The sequence below is a fragment of the Crocuta crocuta genome, unplaced genomic scaffold (assembly GCF_008692635.1).
Source record: "Crocuta crocuta isolate KB4526 unplaced genomic scaffold, BGI_CrCroc_1.0 scaffold458, whole genome shotgun sequence".
In the NCBI taxonomy this organism is placed as follows: domain Eukaryota; kingdom Metazoa; phylum Chordata; class Mammalia; order Carnivora; family Hyaenidae; genus Crocuta; species Crocuta crocuta.
Genome location: NW_027531908.1, coordinates 964,609 through 983,704, shown reverse-complemented (window position 1 = coordinate 983,704; position 19,096 = coordinate 964,609). Strand labels below are relative to the sequence as shown.

The window sequence follows — 19,096 nt, the reverse complement described above, 5'->3', positions numbered from 1 at the left end:
CCGAGGCGCCCCCCACCCCCCCGCACACACCTGCTCCCCCAGCCTGCCCTCTGCGGACCCTCCACCCCATCTTCGTGGAGAAGTGGCTCTTCCGATCTGTCTCCGATGGCCCATTGAACTACCTGGGCTCTGTCCCACCTCTGCACCTGCCTTGCCGCTGAATTAAAATCAAGAACAAGCAGCTGATGCTCACGGAGAGCTTGCTCCCGGGCATGCAGCGTGACCATGTTATCACATTCAACCTCAGGCCACTTTTGCCACAGCTGCACGCGTGACCCCACTGCACAGATGGGGAAGCCGAGGCCAGGAAACGTCAGAGCCACTTGCCTGAGGCCCAAATCTAGCAGGGGAGAGGGAAGAGGGGCAGCCTGGGCGGGGGGGGCGGGGAGCTGCACTTGACCAGCCGCCCTCCCTCGTGAACTGTTTTGTGGGGATGCCACACGCCCCACTATGACTTCACATTAAGATGACGCTTTCGGAAAGCCATTCTTCCCCTGCTCAGAGCTGCAGCCTGACCACCTCCCCGCTGGACGAGCCTGGGATCGGCAGCAGACGGCACCACCGTTAGAACGGACATGGAAGGGCAAGCAGGCGCTCTCTCTCCCCCCGGGGGCCCCCACGGAGCCCCCGGGTCCCGTCAACACCTGTCGAAGCAGATGCACCAACCCGGCCACCCCACATCAGGGCGAGCACAGGGGTGGCGGGCACAGAGCCGACCTCAGTTGCGGCCAAGTACGCGGGCAGGGAGCTCGCGCTGGTGCTCGGGGGGCTCGTGAGGAGATGCCGCCTCATCCTCCTGTCTCTGGGGCCCCACGGACGCACGCGGAGAGCGGGGAACGCCCTCAGGGACCGGCTGGCCGGGCGGGTTCCAAACACACCCCAGCCGCGGAGCCCGGCGGCAGCTGAATCCCCGTCCACAAAAGCCCAAACACATGAGAGCAAGGAGTCCAGCAGAGGGGTCCTGGCTGTCACCTGGCCCAAGCCAAAGGGCCCACCTGAACACAGGGCCTTCTAGAACACAGGTCCCAGGGCCCTGACGCAGGCCTGCTGCCCCAGCACCTCGGGAGGCGAAGCCTGAGCATCTGTGCTTCTAAAGGCCCCCGGGTGACACCAGCACGCTCCCCTGGGGCGTCCGGAAGCCACTGGCCGCCGGCTCCGGCGGCAGGACAGTGCGCTGACGCGAGAGATGCGGGGTGCGCCGGCTGCCCTGCTCAGCCCCCTTCCCCGTCCCTGAGGTGCTTTCCTGGAAAGCCGGGCTCCAGGCCGCAGGCGGCGNGCAGGTGTCCGCGGGCCTCGGGCCCCGCTCACCCAAGCCGCGTCCTTCCCGAGCTCGTGCTGGGCCCCCTGGATGTGGGCGGGCGCTCCGGTCCTCACGGGGCCTGTCCGTTCCCCCAGGCCGCACACGCCCCTAGGGCAGCGGCAGAGGCTTCGGCCCGACGGAAACCTCGGCCACGTGGGGGAGGCAGCCGTCCCGGAGGAGGAGCCAGGCGGCCGTGGCGGCCACGTCCAGGAGCCACGGCTCTCCCACCCCGGGTGGCGGCTGGGGCAGCTGCCCCCGCCCCGCGTCTCACCTCGAACACCTCCTCATCCAGGATCCGGGTGCCGAACACGATGATGCCGTTGACGTCTATTATGGGGTGGTCGCTGCGCTCGAGGGGCTTGCTGGTCTTCTTCTTACAGTCCAGGATCAGGGTGACGTTTTTCTTGTGGATGCTGAGAGCAATCCTGTGCCACCTGCAGACAGACAGACAGGCCAGCGGGTGAGGGGGGCCGACACAGGTGAGCCCGCAGCCAACTACCATGTCCTGCACGGGCGGGCCGGGCCGGGTGGATCCCAGCCGAGCCTCCGCCCTCAGCCCAGGTTGGGAGCAGCTCCCGGCCACGCAGCGTGGCCCTGGGGATCCACTTGGGCTGTGGCAGCAGGCCAGCTGTGTGGACCCGTGAGCTCCCTGGGAAGCCCTGAGTGCAGGCTCCGGAACCTTCCACGGGCTCTCCAGCGGGTCAGGGGCAGGCAGACACAGTGGCACTGCCTTGTGAGAACCCCTGAGGGGCCCCCTCCGCCCGCCCCGCAACTGTAGCCTGCTGGAGAAGACAGCGTTTGCAGGGAAGGGGGGGGACGGGTGGGTTTGTGTGAAGTTCTCAGTGAGAGACACAGGAACCACACCCTGAGGGGCCTCAAAGGTCACGCGCTCGGCCTCAGACGTGTTAGCCACAGACGAGCTGATCTTTAAACCATCTGGGTATAGGTGTGCCCCCAACAGAGAATTCTGGAAAGATCTGTCTTTTTTTTTTTTTTTTTAAATCACGTGCTCCCACGTCTAACATGTCTGTTTCCGTAAGGGTACCCTCCGTACTTTCTGGAAGGAGTCGGGTGTGACCAACAATCTTTCATGTCTCTTCTGAGACTAGGAGCCTGGCATTTGAGATACTTTAGCGCATCTTCCAAAGGGAAGTGGAGGCCCAGGGAGAAGAAAGGGTCCCCCAAAGGCACACAGGACGACCCGCAACCAGGCCCCAGGCCTCCACACTTGAGCCGGTCTGCTCTCTGCCTGGCGCCCGCCTGTGAGCATGTTGGCACTAGCCTGCTTTCTGTAAGGCACGTCCTGCTGTGAGGCCCCGTACCAGCCAGCAGGCTTTAGGCGCCCTGCCCTGTCCCTCCAGCGGGGGCAGGACCACGCTGCCGGGCAGTGCCCACTTACTTGCCATCCGACAGGTTGATGCCCCTGAAGAGGGGATAGTCCTCCGGCCCCGGTTTCCCTGTGTGGTCCTCATAGAGGAAGACAGGAGAGCGGCCCATTTCCAGGCCGATCTGCTGGATGCCCTGCTCATTGTAGATGGAGACCAGGAAGGCCTGGCTGCCTTTCTTGGCTTTCACAGTGGTTAGAATGGAGAAATCCTCGGGAAATGAAGACGCTGTAACAGAAGACAGGGAAAGAAGGCCGTCAGGAAGCCCTCAGCTGCACGCGGCCGTGGCTCTACAAACAAACCAGCTCAGGGGCCTGGCACATCTGCTGCACAGCTGCCCCTTGATCAAACTGTTCCTGCAGCCTTTCCCTATCACATGACCAAGCCTATCCTCTTTGAAGCTCAGTTAGAATGCAAATTTGATTGCTCCGTCCAGCTGTGAGCCTTCAATGTCATCTCCTAAGTTCCTCAATACATCTGTGTATAAATCCTAACTGGAACCTCCTAGAACGTCAGCTTCCTCGGAGCAGGGGCTGTTCCAGACACATCTTTGTACCCTCCATAGTGCCTAAAGCTGGAGAGTGTGTCTCCTTTGGTGCCTTCAGGAGGAAAGGAGGGGGAGAGAGAGAAGGGGGAAGGAAGACAAGAGGCAGGGACCATACTTTCTGTCATTTCCTGGTTGACACGCAGAACAGAAGAAAGGAAGAAAGAAATCAAAGGACTTCAACCTAAATTTTAAAAAAGAAAGAAAACCCCTGTATGTTAATAGCAAGAAATGCTCTTTACAACTCAGGATGGAAATGGCATGAGGTGGGTGACGGCCAGGCCCACGCGGGTCACTGAGTGTGTGCAGGCGGCTCTCGCACACGCCCTTCTCCGGCCAAGTCGGTGGCACAGGCAGCAATTGTGCGGAGGGCCCGGGGCGTGGGGGGAGCATGGCGGGTCCTGACCCGGGGGAGCCTCACAGCCACGCTCCGCAGAACGGGCCCGAAGGAGCGGCGCCCTGGGAGGTGTGGGCTGACCGGGGGCGAGAGGCGCCGCGCGGGGCTGTGGACGGGGACGTGGAGGGAGGGACTCTGCTATGAGACCCGCGGTTCCCTGGGGTCCCTGGGACGGCAGCGAGGTCCGAGGTCAGGCCAGCGGGGCGGAGAGCTGGGCTCAGGGCCCCTTCCAGCCCAGAAGCTATCCGTGAGCGCCCTCTGCTGATGGAGGAGCCACACAGCCGGGCGGCCACCTCTGCTGCTCCCTGGAGCAGGGTGCCATGCTGGGGACGAGGCGACCTCCAGGGCACCAGGCCAAGGGCATGTGAAGACTCCGGGGGGGTAGGGCGGGGAGGAAAACCACCTTTGCAGGAGACAGGGTGCGGAGATCCTGCCGGGGCGAGCCAGCGGCAAGAAGCTGTGGCTGCCTGGACCAGCGACACCGGCCGGCCCCCCAAGGCGGCTCAGGGAGGTGGGTGAGGTCCCGAGGCGGAGACGCAAACCCCCAGCTAAGAGGTGCCGACACAGAGATGCCGGAGGCTCCCAGCCCCGGGGTGGGGCGCGTGTGCCAATGAGCCGAGCACCAAGGTGCGTCTGCCGGCTCGGCCTGGCCCTCCCTCGCCCAGGGCACCGCTCAGGCCCCCGCTCCCCAGCGCCGGGCAGCCGCGGCAAGGGGGCACCTGTCTGAGCACAGGCCGGCTTCCCTGAGGGCCCGCCTCAGGCTGTGCTTCCACCCGGACAGGAAGCCTTTGGGAAGAGGGTGCTGAGGCTGCCACCGTCACCCGGCCGTTGTCCCCACGCTTGTTGTCCCCACGCTGTCCGTCCAGATGTGAGACCTGAGGGGACTCAGTGGCCGGACCGCCACAGAGGAGGGGCATCTTCTGCACCAGCCCCAGGGGAAGGCCCCCTGCAGAGCCAGTGGCGGGACCCTGGGGCCCCACTGGGTCCCGGGGGCTGAACAGGCACCAAGGGACCCGGGTGGTGGCTGACCAGAGGCACCTGGGAGGCCACTGCCCATGTCCAGGGCAGCTGCCCGATTGTGGTGCCTCCTTTTCATCTCGAGGGGCACCTGCCCTGTCCTGACCCAAGAGGACCCGGGCCACACGGCCGTCGTCCCATCCCAGGTACAGAGAACGGGGAGCCAGAGCGCTCCCCTTCCCCACGTGGCACACGGTCTCTCCAGCATGTGGCATGACACGAGCTGGGCACTGGCGAGCCCACGACCCGCGCTGCCCAGGCCGTCGGGGGACAGTGTCCGTGCCCCACTCTTCCTGCTCTGTTTCTCAGTCATAGGTGACAGGTGGCTTCAGCCAGGAGCCCGTGAGAAGCCCAGGGGCAGCCGGGGCAGCCTGATGAGATGCACTGGTCTCCTGCATTCACGGAGGACCGTGATGGTGTCTTCCACGGTGTCCCCGCTGTGAGCAGAGGACTGGGGGCCCGGGGGCCCCAGCGCACCGCAGTACTGGGCTCTGTCTTACACCGTACAGACTGCTCCCTGCGCAGGAGGTCCCCACTTGCCATCCCGGGGCCCGCTGACCTCAGGATCCAGACCCCCAGGTCCAAGCGACACAAGAAGACCTCTCAGTATCAGGGAGGGGCCTCCATCGGGTGAGCAGGTGCAGACAGCAACCGACTGCCCCGCTGCACCTCTGCAGGGCCCCCCACGGCACCTGGCTCCCCAGAGAAGCCTGCACTGCAGAAGGTTCGTACGAAGCTGCAGAACAAAGGAGTGGGCAAGGCGGGCACCGCGGGCTAACCTGTATCCGGCCTGTGCTGGGGGGAGAATCCCCACAAGGAGCCCCAAAGACCCACTGAGCCTCAGCCACAAGCTTGTGAGGGGCCGCTGCCCCCAGAGGACACAGGCCGCCTGCCCTGCACAAGTCTGGGGGTCTTCTCCTCGTGGAAATAAGTCGCCTGGACGTTGACCTCCCTTTGCTCTAAGGCACATTCAAAACCGGGCACGTGGCCCCCGGCCCGCACGGCCCGCCCGGTAGACACGGGCTTCTCGCCGACGCTGCCCCCACCCCCGACCCGGGAGATGGGCATCACAGCAGAAAGGTCATCAGCGTCCGGCTCGCTCAGAGTTTCCGCGAGAGAAGGGACGGAAGCCGTGTGTTTCCTCACATCCGAGGCCATGGTCACACGACACCGACCTGGGAAAATGTCCTTGGGCAGCTGTGGCTGAGTGCGGTCTGCAGCCGCAGTGACTCCACACTTGGGGGTCTGGAGAAAGGACCCCACAGAAACTCCCGCTCAAATCGGCCCAAGGCCGTCTCTAGCTCTGTTCGGCTCTGCCAGCTAATTGCCACCAGAGGACCCTGTCAGCGCGTTTAAACTCTAAGTGTGTAATCAAGTTACTAATTGGAGAGCTTAGGGAAAACAAGGGCTTAAAAAATATGCCGTCTCACCGTTGACTTTGTACTAAATCTCCAATAATTAGTCTCTGTTCTGAGAGCCGTGCAGTTTCTTTGACACAACGTAAGGAGGGTAGGAAGATAGACGGAAAGCAGCCCGAGAGTCTGCCATGCGGGGTCCCTGAGCCAGGTGCTGGGGGTCAGGTGGGCTGCGGGCTAACCCCCAGCCAGGACTCCTCGCTTCCCCAGGGTGGCCTCACACGAGGACAGTGTCGCACACGGTCCTTGCAGCCGCCAGGTCCTGGGGAAGCCCCCCACATGGAGCCTTTCTCTGGTCCCAGCCCCCAGGGCACATGGGCCAGGACGGAGGCAGCTCCTGGGTGGAGATGAGAGCGAGGGTGATTCTAGGACAGGCTCACCCCAAAGCGGCGGAAGTGCTCCCGGAAGGCTGGGGACGGAGGTGGGCTCCCGGGGTTCCGCAGGGGACCCGGTGCCCCTGGCTGACCTCACCTACCCAAAGTGACCTTGTAAAGGGCTGGCCCAGCCTCTCTCGGGGACAGCCTCCGAACGGCCCATGGATTGAAAGCACCTGAGTCAAAGGGGGGGCAGGGAGCTGACAGCAGGCCCTGGAAGAACGTGTCCCCCGGACCCAGTGGGGTTGTGGGAGCACAGACTCCGCCATTTGTCAGAAGGCTGCCCAAGGTCAGGGTCACAGCCAGGTTTCCAAAAAATTGATGTGCGGTCTCCTAATAAGTACAGAGCGTCCCCGGAGGTGAGCACACCTGCCGGGCGCCCCTGCCCCTGTGGGATCTGAGGCACAAAGAACTCGTTTAAAGCAGGGGGAGAGCTTATCAGTCGCCAGCTGTCTGCCCCTGGCAGATAAGCTCAGGGGTTACTCACTCTGGGGCCTGGGGCGGGGGTGTCACACAGCGTCCCCAGCCAGGCGACGGGGGATAACGTGGATGCCACATCTCAGCAGCCAACGTCACTCCCCATGCCGGGCACGTCATTAAAAGCAGAGACCTGGCGCTTGGCAATTGCTTCTCATTAAAAGCCTGCGCCCTCTGGCCGGGAGCCGCGGTGCCGGGCTCGTGTGTCTCTCAATGTCACTGCCCCCAATTAAGCTGCTGTGCGAGTGCTTCCTTTCCCATGACCCTGGGCCTCTCTTAACCTCCTCACCAGAGCAGCACCGTCACCGTGGAGCATGTGGGGTCCTGGCAGCCTGTCTACAGCTGGGGATACACCTGCTTGGAGAGTGAGGGGTCAGATGAGGCCTCACACCTCCCCTCCCGGCTTCGGAGGTGGGGGCTGACAGCGGCTAGGTGTTTTCACTATAATGAGACCCAACCGGCCTTCTGGGAAGAGCTTCCTGGAGAATCAAGTGTTTCTCCCACCAAACGGGGTTCCAGCCCTGCGCCCTGGCCAGAGCGGGAAGGGGGAGCCACTGCCTCCACCAGAACATACCTGCCCACCCACCACCCTCCACGCTCCACCCAGGACATGCGCCCAGGTGCCCTCCCAGCCGGGACACGCCCCCAGGTGCCCTCCCAGCTGGGACACGCACGCACATCTCTTACCAGGATACAGCTGCTTGGTGGGTGCACTGAGCTGGGCGTCTTTCGTGACTCTGTAAGCGACATCTGGGCCTTTGGAAGATCTCCGCGTGGCACAGAAACCTGTTGTCTTCGTTATTCCATCAGGCAAGTTGTGAAAATCTAGAACCTTCAGGAGATCTGCTGGCTGAGCTGAAATGGCAAAGGAAGGGAGGTGTGGGGTTAGACAGGTGGGGAGGGAGCAGCACGGGGCACGCCCACCTTCCCAGGGGCGCGAAGGGGTTGGAGAATTGGGGAGGGGGGGCAGCTGCTTTTGGAACTGCATGCGTCCGGCCCTCAGCCTCGCTCCCGCCCCGCGCCCTCGTCCCCCGGCAGGCGCTGCCCCACGCCAGCTGTCAGCCCCGCGGTGGGACCGCCCCACACGCAAGCTGTGAGGCAGGTGGGCCCCGCTGCTGCAGGGGGCCTTACGGGACAGACAGTGACAGCGTGTGGACTCTGCTGTCCAGCTCCGGCACCTGCACGTCCCGCGTGACCAGGGCGAGAACGAGGGTGCGCCGCGGGCACGTGTCACCCCCCGCCTTCACCTGAGTAACCTGTGGTTCTCCCATAACTGTTTACAGCAAAGATGGCATTCCATCTGCCCCAGTAGACCCACGCCGGCAGGACAGAGCGGAACCAAGGACAAGGGAGAACAGGTCCCCGCCTCCCTTCCAGAAAGTTCCTGACCCTTCCGGGAGCTCCTCCGAGAAGGGCAGCAGTGCCCAAGGGCCACCCGACCCGAGCATGGCCTCCCTGTGCCCTGGCTCCCTCCTTTGCACGGGGAAGGGCGGGACCTCCCGGCTGTGAGGACCACAGGCCCGTCCACACACCTGCCCCAGACAAAGGCGGCTCCCTGTGCAAAGCTCAGCTCACGTTACTACAAACAAGATGCCCTGGGAGTCCCGGTGGAGAAAATAAGCTCCAGCGTAGAGTCAGAAGGAAAAAATTAAATCCCCTTACTGCGTACAGCCCACGGACAAGACCCTGGGGACAGCAGAGTGACCGCCCTCTGGGGACTCAGCTGCCTGGATGGTGACACAAAAGGAGATCTTAGCTCAACCCCACCCCCACCTCCAGGATCCTGGGGGTGTCCTTGATCGTGTAAAAATCCCTCTGGAAACCTCCTTTGTCTCCACCCCCCAAGATACAAGGTAGCGATCGCACTCCGCGCATGTGGCCCGTGATACACACCTGAAGGGCCCCCGACTGAGGGTTTGCTGAACAGTAACTAACATGTGACCTTTTCCCAACAATAGTGACGCCCTCGGGGCCCTGGAAACCTTGCTCCCAAATTCCCCGGAGGCGGTGCTGTCCCTCCCCCCTCCCAGCTGGACGGCGTATAATCAGTCACTTCTCATGACCCTAGGGCCGCTCTCTCTGCCCACGGGTCCTGTCCCCGTGCTTTAATAAAACAGCCGTTTTGCAGCCAAGACATCCCAAGAATACTTTCTTGGCCATCAACTCTGAACCCCATTTTCCACATCACAGCCAGCGATGCCCTGGGGTTAGGGGAGCCCAGCACCAGCACCTGCCTGTGGGGGTGGGGATGGGCGTGGGAGGCCCCGCCCCTGCCCCCAGGCCAATCAGGGCACAGCACCAGCCCGTCCCAGATGCCTGGTGCCATGGTGGACCAGAGGCTGCCCCAGGCCAACAAACTCCATCCTGGGCCTCTTCCTTTGGGAAGGGGGGAATCCTCTCCTCCCGGCCGGCCCCACATGGCGGGGCCCATGAATCAGGGGCTGCAGGCAGCCCTCTCCCAGGGGGGAGGGGAGGGCCGGCAAACGCAGAGACAGACTCCTGCCACGCTGCTTTTGCTCCTGGATCAAGCTGTGCCTGAAGAAGGTCCATCTACATGAGCCAATACATCTGTCCGTATGTTCCCAACAACTTGGATTAGACCCTGACACCTCCTGCTGACATCTCAGTCCCCACTGCCCGGGGCAACAGCGGGGCTCAGGCAGGCTGGCCCCGGATCGTGGGCCCTCCGCAACTACTCAGTTCACCGGCTCACCAGCCTTCCTCCACAGAGGGCTTCCCACATGCCCGAGGCTCGCTCAAGAGGAATGTCCTGCTCTCCTAACAAGGGTGGAGGATTTGGAGGTGAGGAAGGCCCCCCAGCATCGGTTCCCGCTTCCCCAGGCCCAGGAATCCCGCAGCCGGCTGCCTCGCTGGGAGCTCAGCATAACCCTCCGGGCGCGTGGCTGCTTGTCCCCCGGGCCCTGCCAGAGGCGCTGTGCCCGAGAGGGCGGGCCTGGAGGGGGCGTGCCCAGGGCAGTGACAGGTGCAGAGGGCGTCCCGTGGGCCCCCTCCCCCCATGGTGACGGCTTGGGATGGCGGGGGCAGCACCGGGGCCAGGATCCCAGGACCCCAGGGCCTCTAGGAAAAGCAGCTACTTTCCTCCAGCACGAAGCGTGCCCCCACCCACTCTTCCCTTCGAGGCACCATGTTACCCAGATTCCAGACTTCCGCCCCCAGCGGCCATTTGCCCAACTCAGTTTTGCCGCAGACCTCTGTCACTGTCACCGAGGAAACGTGGGGAGGGGTGGAGGAAGGGACAGCACGGGGACCCCGGACACTCTCGGTCCAGACTGACCTCTGCTTGTGGACAGAACCACTGCCTCTTGAGGACCCTGTGACTTTCCCGGGCGGCTCTTGGCTCCTGCCAGGACCCAGCCCCCACGCAGGGCGGTCACCCCCTCGCATGGTGGCGGCGGCCCCTCCGAAGCCCCATCCTAGGGGCTCCCCCATAGCCCTCGCTGGACACCCGTCCACTTGACATCGGGCGCAGGTGCCGGCAGAGCCCAGACTGGGCTCGGGCCGCGGGCAGAGACGCCGGGGCCGGCCGGCCGCCCGTGCACCTGCCGCGGTGAGCAGTACGCAGTCCCAGCCAGCGCGGGCGGTGGCCGGGGGAGGGACGAGATCCTGGCTGGGCTTTCAGGGCCCCCTCCCAACAGCTAGCGATGCTCTTCCCAGATGGGCGGCCTGCAAACCTGTTTTCTCGATTCCTGCTGGGAGGGAGCTGGCTTCCAGAAGCCTCCGGGACATGTTTATAGACCTCTGCTAAACAAGTTGAAAAGGCCACCAGACCATCCAGGCCCCACGCCACCCCTCCCGCCGGCCAGGGCCTCCCTGTGCCAGAGCTAAAAAAAATTCTTTTAAGTCTTCTAACAGGTGTGGGAAGGCCTGGGAGACCTCGGACAGGACAGGACTCTCGTGGACTCTCCTTCCCGTCGCCACAGGAGCCTCCCCTCCGAGAGGCACTTTCTCAAGAAACCAAGGTCCTTGGCACCTCTATGAGGGTGAGGATGCTGCCAGGAAACAGCGCCCACTCCGGGGATGGGTGCCGGTGGCTTTGAGCCCCCAGAGCCCTCCAGGGAGAAGGTCCAGAGGCCACCGCCTCGCTGAGGCCGGGGAGAGGACTTCTGCCAGTGAAGGCTGCCCCCCGCACGTTCCCTGGATGATCAGCGAGCCCTTCCCACCCCTCCCTCCTCAACGGTCCGGCGGGCCTCACCCCTGCGCATCTCGGCACTTGGTGGAGACACAGAGGGAACTGGCTGTTCTGCATACCCGCCCAGACCACGGTGGTGAGACCACGCCACCCTCGGGCCACCGTGCGCTGGGAGCAGCGGGCGCCAATGGCCCACTCAGGTTCTGCGGAGCCCAGGGCACTGAAAACCGCGTGTGGCGGACTCCTGGGCGGTAAAGCGCAGCGGGCAAACAAGGGCCTAGCACCCGGGGGGTGAGCCGGAGGCCCCATGTGCCCAAAAGGCAGCGCTCAGACCCTGGAAAGAAACGCAAGACTGAGTGACCTATCGATGAGCCGGTGCGGAAACCAATGGCCCAGGTCAGAACATGGAGGCGCCAAGGACACGTCCCACAATTGGCCGGCCAACTAGTCAGCTGGTACAGCCACCAACCACACGGGGACGACCTCTGCACTTTCCACGGTCGCTCGGAAAGCCAACTGCCCAGCACCCCTGGGGACCCAGAACCAGGTACTCCACGCCACCGGGGGCTCCTCCCCCGCCCCACTGCACACCGCAGGGCACGAGACGCCAAGCTGGCCAGCCTCGGAGAGGGCACATGACCGCCAGGGAGCGCTTGCCAGTGCCACCCATCCACCCGCCAGATCTCCAGGCCCCGGTCCCTTCCCAGGTAACAGGCTTCTGCCAGACCGCGGGCGCTGGGCGGGACACGCGGGGGCATCACAAGAGCTTTACCTCATCGAACGGTGACATCAGCGCTGTCCCCCCACAGTGACGGCCCCTGGGCTCAGGGACCTCTGAGGACGTGTGCCGATCCGGGCTGCTCTGTCTGCGTCCTGTGCTTACCTGCACAGCCCCGTCTGCCCACGTGTCGTCACTGGTGGCCCTCCTGTGGCACACGCACGGGGCACTGAAGACCCCAGCCTCCAGACAGTGCTGCTGAACCCTCACCCCCTGGCGGGGCCCACACGGCCCTTCCTGTAGGGGCTCCATCCACGTGCCGGGACCTCCCCCCGCCCACCCGGCCCCAGAAGGCCATGGCTCACCCCCGAAGGCCACAGCCCAGCATTTCTGGCACCAACCCCTCTCGACAGACGCCAGGGCCAAATCCTGCCAGGTGTCTGCGGGCTGCGAGGAGAACTCAACGGGATGAGCCAGTGATGGGCGCTGTGCACGCTTCAGAGTCAACATCGTCATTGCCAGAAAAAGACCTAAGAGCTCTCTAAATAACCACCAACATTTACATCTTCAAAATGCTCAGGACTGCCTCAAGTTTCGAGCTAGAAGGAATCACAAATAACCTGGGGGCCGCCGCCCTGGATTCTGACGACGAGGACATGTGGGGGGGGGTGACCATCCCAAGTGGCCCCGGCAGTCTGGTACCCAGCCATCCGCAGCTTCTGATCCTGACCAGGCCCAAACCTGCTTCCACTCGGCACAGGCAGGGGACATGCAGAGCTCACGGCGTGGCCCCTAAATCATGGCGCACCCGCCCCCCGCGTGCGGTACCCTCGCTGCTCTCAGAGATGCGCCCTTCTGCAAGTGTAGGTACCCAGCCCGTGTCGCGCCTGTCTGCTTTCCTGGGCTGCAAATCCCAGGAGGAGCCCCGTGCCCCTGGTGCCCAGCAGACACGGCCACCCAGGGCTGCACCTGCCCAGTGTCCACAGAGCACCGCACGGTCACCTGGGGAAGAACACCTGCCCTCGCTCTGTCCTTACTACTTCCCTCCTATGCTTCCGGGAAACAAGAAGGACGAGGGACCCCAGTGGGGGAGGCAGAGCCCCCCACAACCCGGCTCAGGGCTAAGGCCCCTCCCCCCAGCTCTCCGTGGCCCCATCAGGAGGGTCAGCCCAGCAGGTTGAAATACAAACAGGCCTTCGGCGGCTCCGACAGAAATTCCTCTTCAGTGACCAAACCATGAGAACAAAGCAAACAGGCAGGGGTGGAGAATGTGCTCCAAGTCCGTCCCCTCCCGAACCTGGGGCTGTCACCTGGCAGAGACCTGGAGCCTGCGTCATCTGGGGGCAGGCCAGGCTCGCTGCCACAGGGGGAGATGGGCTCCCTGTGCCTGAAACCACCCGATGTCCTTCGGTGGCTCCCATCGAGGAGAGAGAAACTAACTCCTCCGTGGACATCAGGGCCCGGTCCCGCCCAGGAGGCCCTGGCTCTCACCGGCCACCACCCACCGCCGCCGCAGTGCACGGACCACTCCATCACGGTCCCTGAGAAGAGAGGCCTGGAGTTGTGCAGTGCACAGCATGACAGCATGTGCAGTGCACTGCTCAGGCCCCTGGGGACCCGCCACGTGGCCCTAACATCCCTGGGCCCCAACTCAGGCAGTTTTATGGGGACCCTGGCTCTTCCCACCCTGCCCTGTGGGGAGCAGAGGGTCCCGTGCAGGAACGGAAGTGAGGGTGCACCTGGCAGGGGCTTGCTGTCTCCATCCCTCCCCCCCAACAGGCCCCACCTCCCCTACAACATCCCTGACCACCTGCCAGTCTGTCTTCCGTGGAGGTGAGCCCGGCAAGGAGCCCGTGATGCTCAGTGACACTGTTTGTCAGCTGTTTCAGGCCCCTTTTTCAGTTTCTAAGCAAGAGCTCAGGGCGCGGACATGGCCTTAGCTTTGTGGCACATGACATGCGACTTCATGGCGTGTGACATGTGACTGTGGCGTGTGACATGCGACTCGTGGCGTGTGACATGCGACTCGTGGCGTGTGACTGTGCAGCATCTGTCTCCTTGGCCAGACAGCCAGGACCACCTCCTGCCGCCTCCCCAGGGGCCTCGGGATTAGGGTTCGGTGAATGTGGCTCGGGGCCCCGCCCCTCCCCCCCACAAGCCCCATGGCCCTGGGGAAAGCGGGTTCCATCCGGGAGCCTCCCGTCACCATCTGCGAAAGGGAAGGGACACTGCAAGGGCTGGCCAGCACTGGGACGGAGGCAGGCGTGGGTCTGGGGCATGGCCTGAGATCGGACTGCTGGGCGATACGGGGCACCTGTCCCGTGCCCCCCACAGCTGCCCCCACAGCGTGCGGGGAGGAGGGCAGGGAGCACAGGTACAGGACATGCTCCCTGAGAGTGCTCCTTCCATGAGCAAACACGAGGGCCCAGAGATGGGGAGCGGGACGGCCCCATCCTGCCCCTCACTCTGACTTCATGGTAGCAGGTTAAGGGTGAAGGGTAGTCGTGGTGAGGGCGGGGGGTGCAGGATGAGCTAAGAACTCATGAGAACTGATTGTTGGGAGGCACTCCAGACGGCAGAGAGCAGAGGGGACCTGGAGTCCAGCACAGGGCCGGTCAGGGGGCCAGGGCCACCATGCAGGCGCCTCCCAGCCTGGCCTCGCTCAGGCAGCCTGCACAAACCGCCCAGTCCTCGCTCCTAAGCAGGACGCCCTCAGCCCACCAGCCCCACCTGCCCTGCTGGTGGGAAGGTGACCTCCCTTATCTCTGCTCCGTCCTCTCGGAGCCTGGAAGCCCCCCGGCTGCAACTCAGCCTTGGGAAAAGCGGGCATTTCAGGGTCTGTCTAGTTATAACCACACCGGCACCGGCTCCTTCACGGGTGCCTGGCCGGTCCTCTCCTTACAGCAGATGCCTGTGGCACTCTGTCCACGCAGCACGTGTGGCCCTGGAAGGGCGTGAGTCCTGTCGGATCGCTCGGGCAGTCACTGCAGGTTGTCCAGCTGCCCGGCCATGCTCAGGACGTGGGGATTCCATGAGGGGGTGACACAGCCAGGATGCAAACAGGTTCTAGAAGGCCACGGACAACAGCAGGTGGATAGGCAGGCACCACCTCACTGAGCTGGGGCCAGCTCATGCCCCTTCCTCAAAGGGCCTCCTGACAGAGCACACACTGAGGCTACAAGCAGGGGCAGTGGTCATGGTTGGGGAGGGGGGCAGCTGAGGCCCTGAACACCCACTGTGCGCCCACATACCCTGGGGAGGGGGGCAGCTGAGGCCCTGGGCACCCACTGTGCACCCACAAGATGTCCTACTTCGGAACACAGTGTTACTAAGGAGGGCACAGCCGGGAGGTGGTTCCCGGTTCGCCCCAGGGGGGTGGGCCTGGTCTGAACCTTGCTCCCCAGGCCATGATCCCCATCTCCCACCTGTCACTGCGGTGGCCCGAGGATCCAGACACCTGCCCCCCTGGCCAGGTGCCTCTCGGGGCCCAACACGTATGTGCCATCGCCTAGGCCAAGGGCACCCACACATGGTCCAGCCTGGTGGCCCCCCCGGCCAGAAGGTAACCCTTGACACACACACACGGACACACACTCACAATCTCACACACTCTTACACACTCACACCCTCTCACACTCACACACACATACACCCCTGGGAAGCAGTCCAGCTGCCTGTCAGGACTCCCTCCGGGGCCAGCTGGCAGCTCAGAACACATGGGAAGGAGCCCTGCAGGGGGGTGGGCCGGAGGCGGACGTCCCACGGAGGCCGGCAGTAGCCCCGAGGGCGAGCCCGAGCCACACGAGGAGGCCACACGGACACACGGAGGACAGGAGTCTTCCCGCTGGCCTGAGCATGGGCGGGGGTGCCGCCTCCTCTCCGTCATCCCGGCCCTCCGTCTGTGCATCTCTCCTGCCGTCCCACAAAGGGCCGGGAACAGCACGGAGCTGGACGCAGACCCCCGGCCCACGGCAGGATGACGCCAGGCGTGGGGCAGGGGGCGGCTGGGCCCTGGCCGGACGCGCTGCCAGCAGGAACCAGTCCAGGAGTGGGCATAGGGGGTGCACCAGATGATTAATCCTCGTTTCCTCGGAGGTGATTATCCCCAAGTTCAGGAGGGAAGGGTTGGGGATGGCACAGGTCGCCAGATCCCAGCGCCGGGCCGGCCGTGTTCGCAGCGGAGGGCTCTGCTCGGCCCCACCTGCTTCCAGGAGGCCCAGAAGGCAGGCTGGCTGCCACGGGGCCAGCTGGGGTCATACTGGCAGGGAGCCCTCTGTGGCCGTGGCCACGCCCAGGCCCCGCACCCGGCGCACAGTGATCAGGGCACCGAGCTGAGCGGGGAGGGTGGCCACAGGATGGACCAGACCCACCCACGGCTCTGTGATGGGCGAGCATGTCCCCGATCACTGGGACGGGACCCGGGGGCTGCGGGGACCCCATTCACTCAGCGGCACCCCCTCTGAGGCCTGTTGAGCACACGTGGGGCGCCTGCACCATCCCTGCACTAGCCCTCCCGACATTCCGGAATCCGCGGGCAAGGCCTGGGCTGCACTGGCCTGAGCATTTCCGGCCCGCTCCCCGACACACACCTGGGGGTGCACGGGCTTCCTGCGCATGTGCGGGGGTGGGGGACGGAGTCTACAGGACCCAGAACTAAGTAGACGGACATGGGCATGGAAGCAGGCACTAGCCCGCTCCAACACCAATGGCGGCTCCATCACCCTGAGCCTCAGTTTCCCTGCTAGAAAGGGGCTATAACAACAGGACCTGCCTTTCCCGGGGAGCCAGGAACGGTTGCTGAAATTGGCAAGGTCAACGACACAGGATTCAGGCTCCTTCCCTCCCTCAAGAGTTGCTGTGACAAGTCAAAGCAGTGTCAGGAAGAGTCCCCTCCACTTAAGGAAGCCCCAGGGAAGCAAGGCCCCTCCATGAACCGTGGCGCCCAGCACCACTCGCAGCCCGCACACGCCATGCCCCCCCACGCTGGCTGGGCAGGAGGTGCCCCAAGGGACCTGCCGTCTTCTGGACTGAGACCCCTGTCATCACAGCGGGAGGAGAGGGCTTGCCCCAGAGCGGCTGCACTGCCCACTGAACAGAACCAACCAATGTACGAGTGAAGGAGATGTGCGTTCTGCGGATCCATGATAGATCCAGAAAGAGAGGGAACCCCTCAGTGGGGGCAGCTTTTCAGCATCAACAACTAGGACGCCCATGCACGGTGACCTGTCACAGACCCTCCCCACCCCCCCCACCCCGGGCTGAGTTCTGCAGGGAGCTCGCAGAGGTGGAGGCGTTTCTAACAGCCAGGAATGGGAACCAGGTAAGTGCCCCCAGTCGGGCTGTTACATGCACTGCATGAGTGAAATCCTCTGCAGAGGATGGACAGGAAGGGGCTGGTCTAGCCAGCCTGACCGGGGAAGACCCCTGACACATGTCACTAAGTGAAAAGAGCAAATCACAGAAACAGTCACAGAGCGCCACCCCTCTCCTGTTACAATGAATAAAAGCCGTCTTCGTAATCGGAAACTACATCATGTGAATGCACACGCAGAAAGGCCCGGAACGATACTGGCCAGATAGTGAGGGGCTTCCGCCTGGGCAGGAAGCTGAGCAAAGGTAGAGGGTGAAGGGGCACGTCACTCATCTCTCTCTACGCCTCCCCTTCTGGAAAATGCTCGAAGTACACAGCCACATAAAACCGGCATGACTTTATTAACAACCCCAACAAAATACCAAAACACGCTTGTTAAGTGTGGCAGTTTTAAAATGGCCACAGATTCTTTAACACGAGTACCCGTTAAGAGGTGGGGTCTATGTCCCCTCCCTTGAATCAAGGTGGGTTCTGGGACCACGTGACGAGAAGATGGTGGAGGTGCTGGGTACCAGCTTACGGGTCTGGGCTTTGAGCGGCTTGCAACACTCATCCTGAGCACTAGACTCCATGCTGTGAGGAAGCCCAAGCGGCCCCCAAACAACACCCAGGGCCGCCCCCCAGCCATGTGGGAACCACCCAGAGAACGGCTCCTGCAGCTCCAATAAAGCAGCTCCACCGGATGCCAGCGGCAGTGGCAGACGCGTGGCCCTGCTGGCCGGTCCCGCCCGCACACTCCCAAGCCCACTAGGACTCCTAAAGCGAAGACTGCTATCTTGAGCTGAGCTAATACTAAGTTCTGGGGTGATTTTAAGGCAGCGAAGGATAATCACCGCAAGCGAGCGACAAAGAGGGGGAATTTGTTAACAGCAATACTCGTGATAGATGTATGTGAAACTTGCAGCTAAAAAGGAGGGAAACAAATAAATTATGCTTGATGTCACTTAGGGGTTCAATAAACCCAAGTTAGAGCAAGACTCTGGTTTCCCACCAAACTGGCAAAATATTTTTTTTTTGGTAACGTACCAAAGTTTAGCAAGGATGCAAATTCTCATTCAGTACAGATGCGAGCCTAAACCGAAACTTTCTAGGACATAGCGTGATGCTCGGCGCTGAAATTGCTCGAAGCATTCACTCCCTCCACCCAGTGGGAACTAACCTCCACCACCGAGTAATGAAGAAGCATAAATACTTAAAGACACTTGCGTGAAATCAGGCACAACACCAACAACATTGAAAGAAAGTGAATGTTGCAATTGGGGTGGGGGTGGGTCAAAAATATTACTGTACATCTGAATAACGCACTATCATATACTCATGAGCTTTGTTAGATTAATGTCAGCTAATGTTACTAACATTTGATTAAGGGACATTTATTTGATTAAGGGACATTTAATTGTACGGGGAAAAGCCCCCGGGTTTTGTTGTTTATTTGAAGTGAGGGTTTGGAGGTATAATTTGCACATAGTAAAATTCACTCTTCTTAAGTGTACGGCCCCAGGGGTCTGACTAATGCGCGGTCCTGTAACCACCCACCGTCACGACACAGAATATTGTCATCACCTCAAATGGTAACCCCGTGTCCCTCTTCCCACGCCCCTGCCCCTTGCAACCACGAATCTTTTCTCTATAGTTTTGCCTTTCCTCAAATGCCACGCGAATCGAATCGGGTCACATACAGTCTTTAGTGTCTGCATCTTCCACTTCACCTAACGCTCTGTACCCACACTGTTTCCCGTGCCCGCTGGCTACCACCATGCGGGATTCCACCGCACGGGCGAACAACCGTTTGCTCAGCCGTCTCCCTGCTGATGGACACTTGGGTTGTTCCCAGTTTGGGGGGTAATGAAACAGCATGTGAGCATCCACACATGTCTTTCCACAGACGTATGTGCTCATGTCTCTTGGGTAAACACGTCGCAGTGGAATTGCTGGGTCCTCTGGTAAG

The 19,096-nt window shown here is 62.5% G+C and overlaps 1 protein-coding gene across 1 annotated transcript in view; it reads right to left on the bottom strand.

The window, feature by feature from the left end:
- The window catches only part of COL5A1 (collagen type V alpha 1 chain), a 130,513-nt gene that overhangs the window by 98,964 nt on the left and 12,453 nt on the right, over positions 1-19,096 (bottom strand). The window contains exons 5-7 of the mRNA XM_077774622.1: positions 7,597-7,764; positions 2,700-2,913; positions 1,572-1,734 (exon numbers count right to left, since the gene is read on the bottom strand). Of these exons, the coding sequence (XP_077630748.1) occupies positions 1,572-1,734; positions 2,700-2,913; positions 7,597-7,764 (545 nt within the window). The remainder of the gene's footprint in view (positions 1-1,571; positions 1,735-2,699; positions 2,914-7,596; positions 7,765-19,096) is intronic.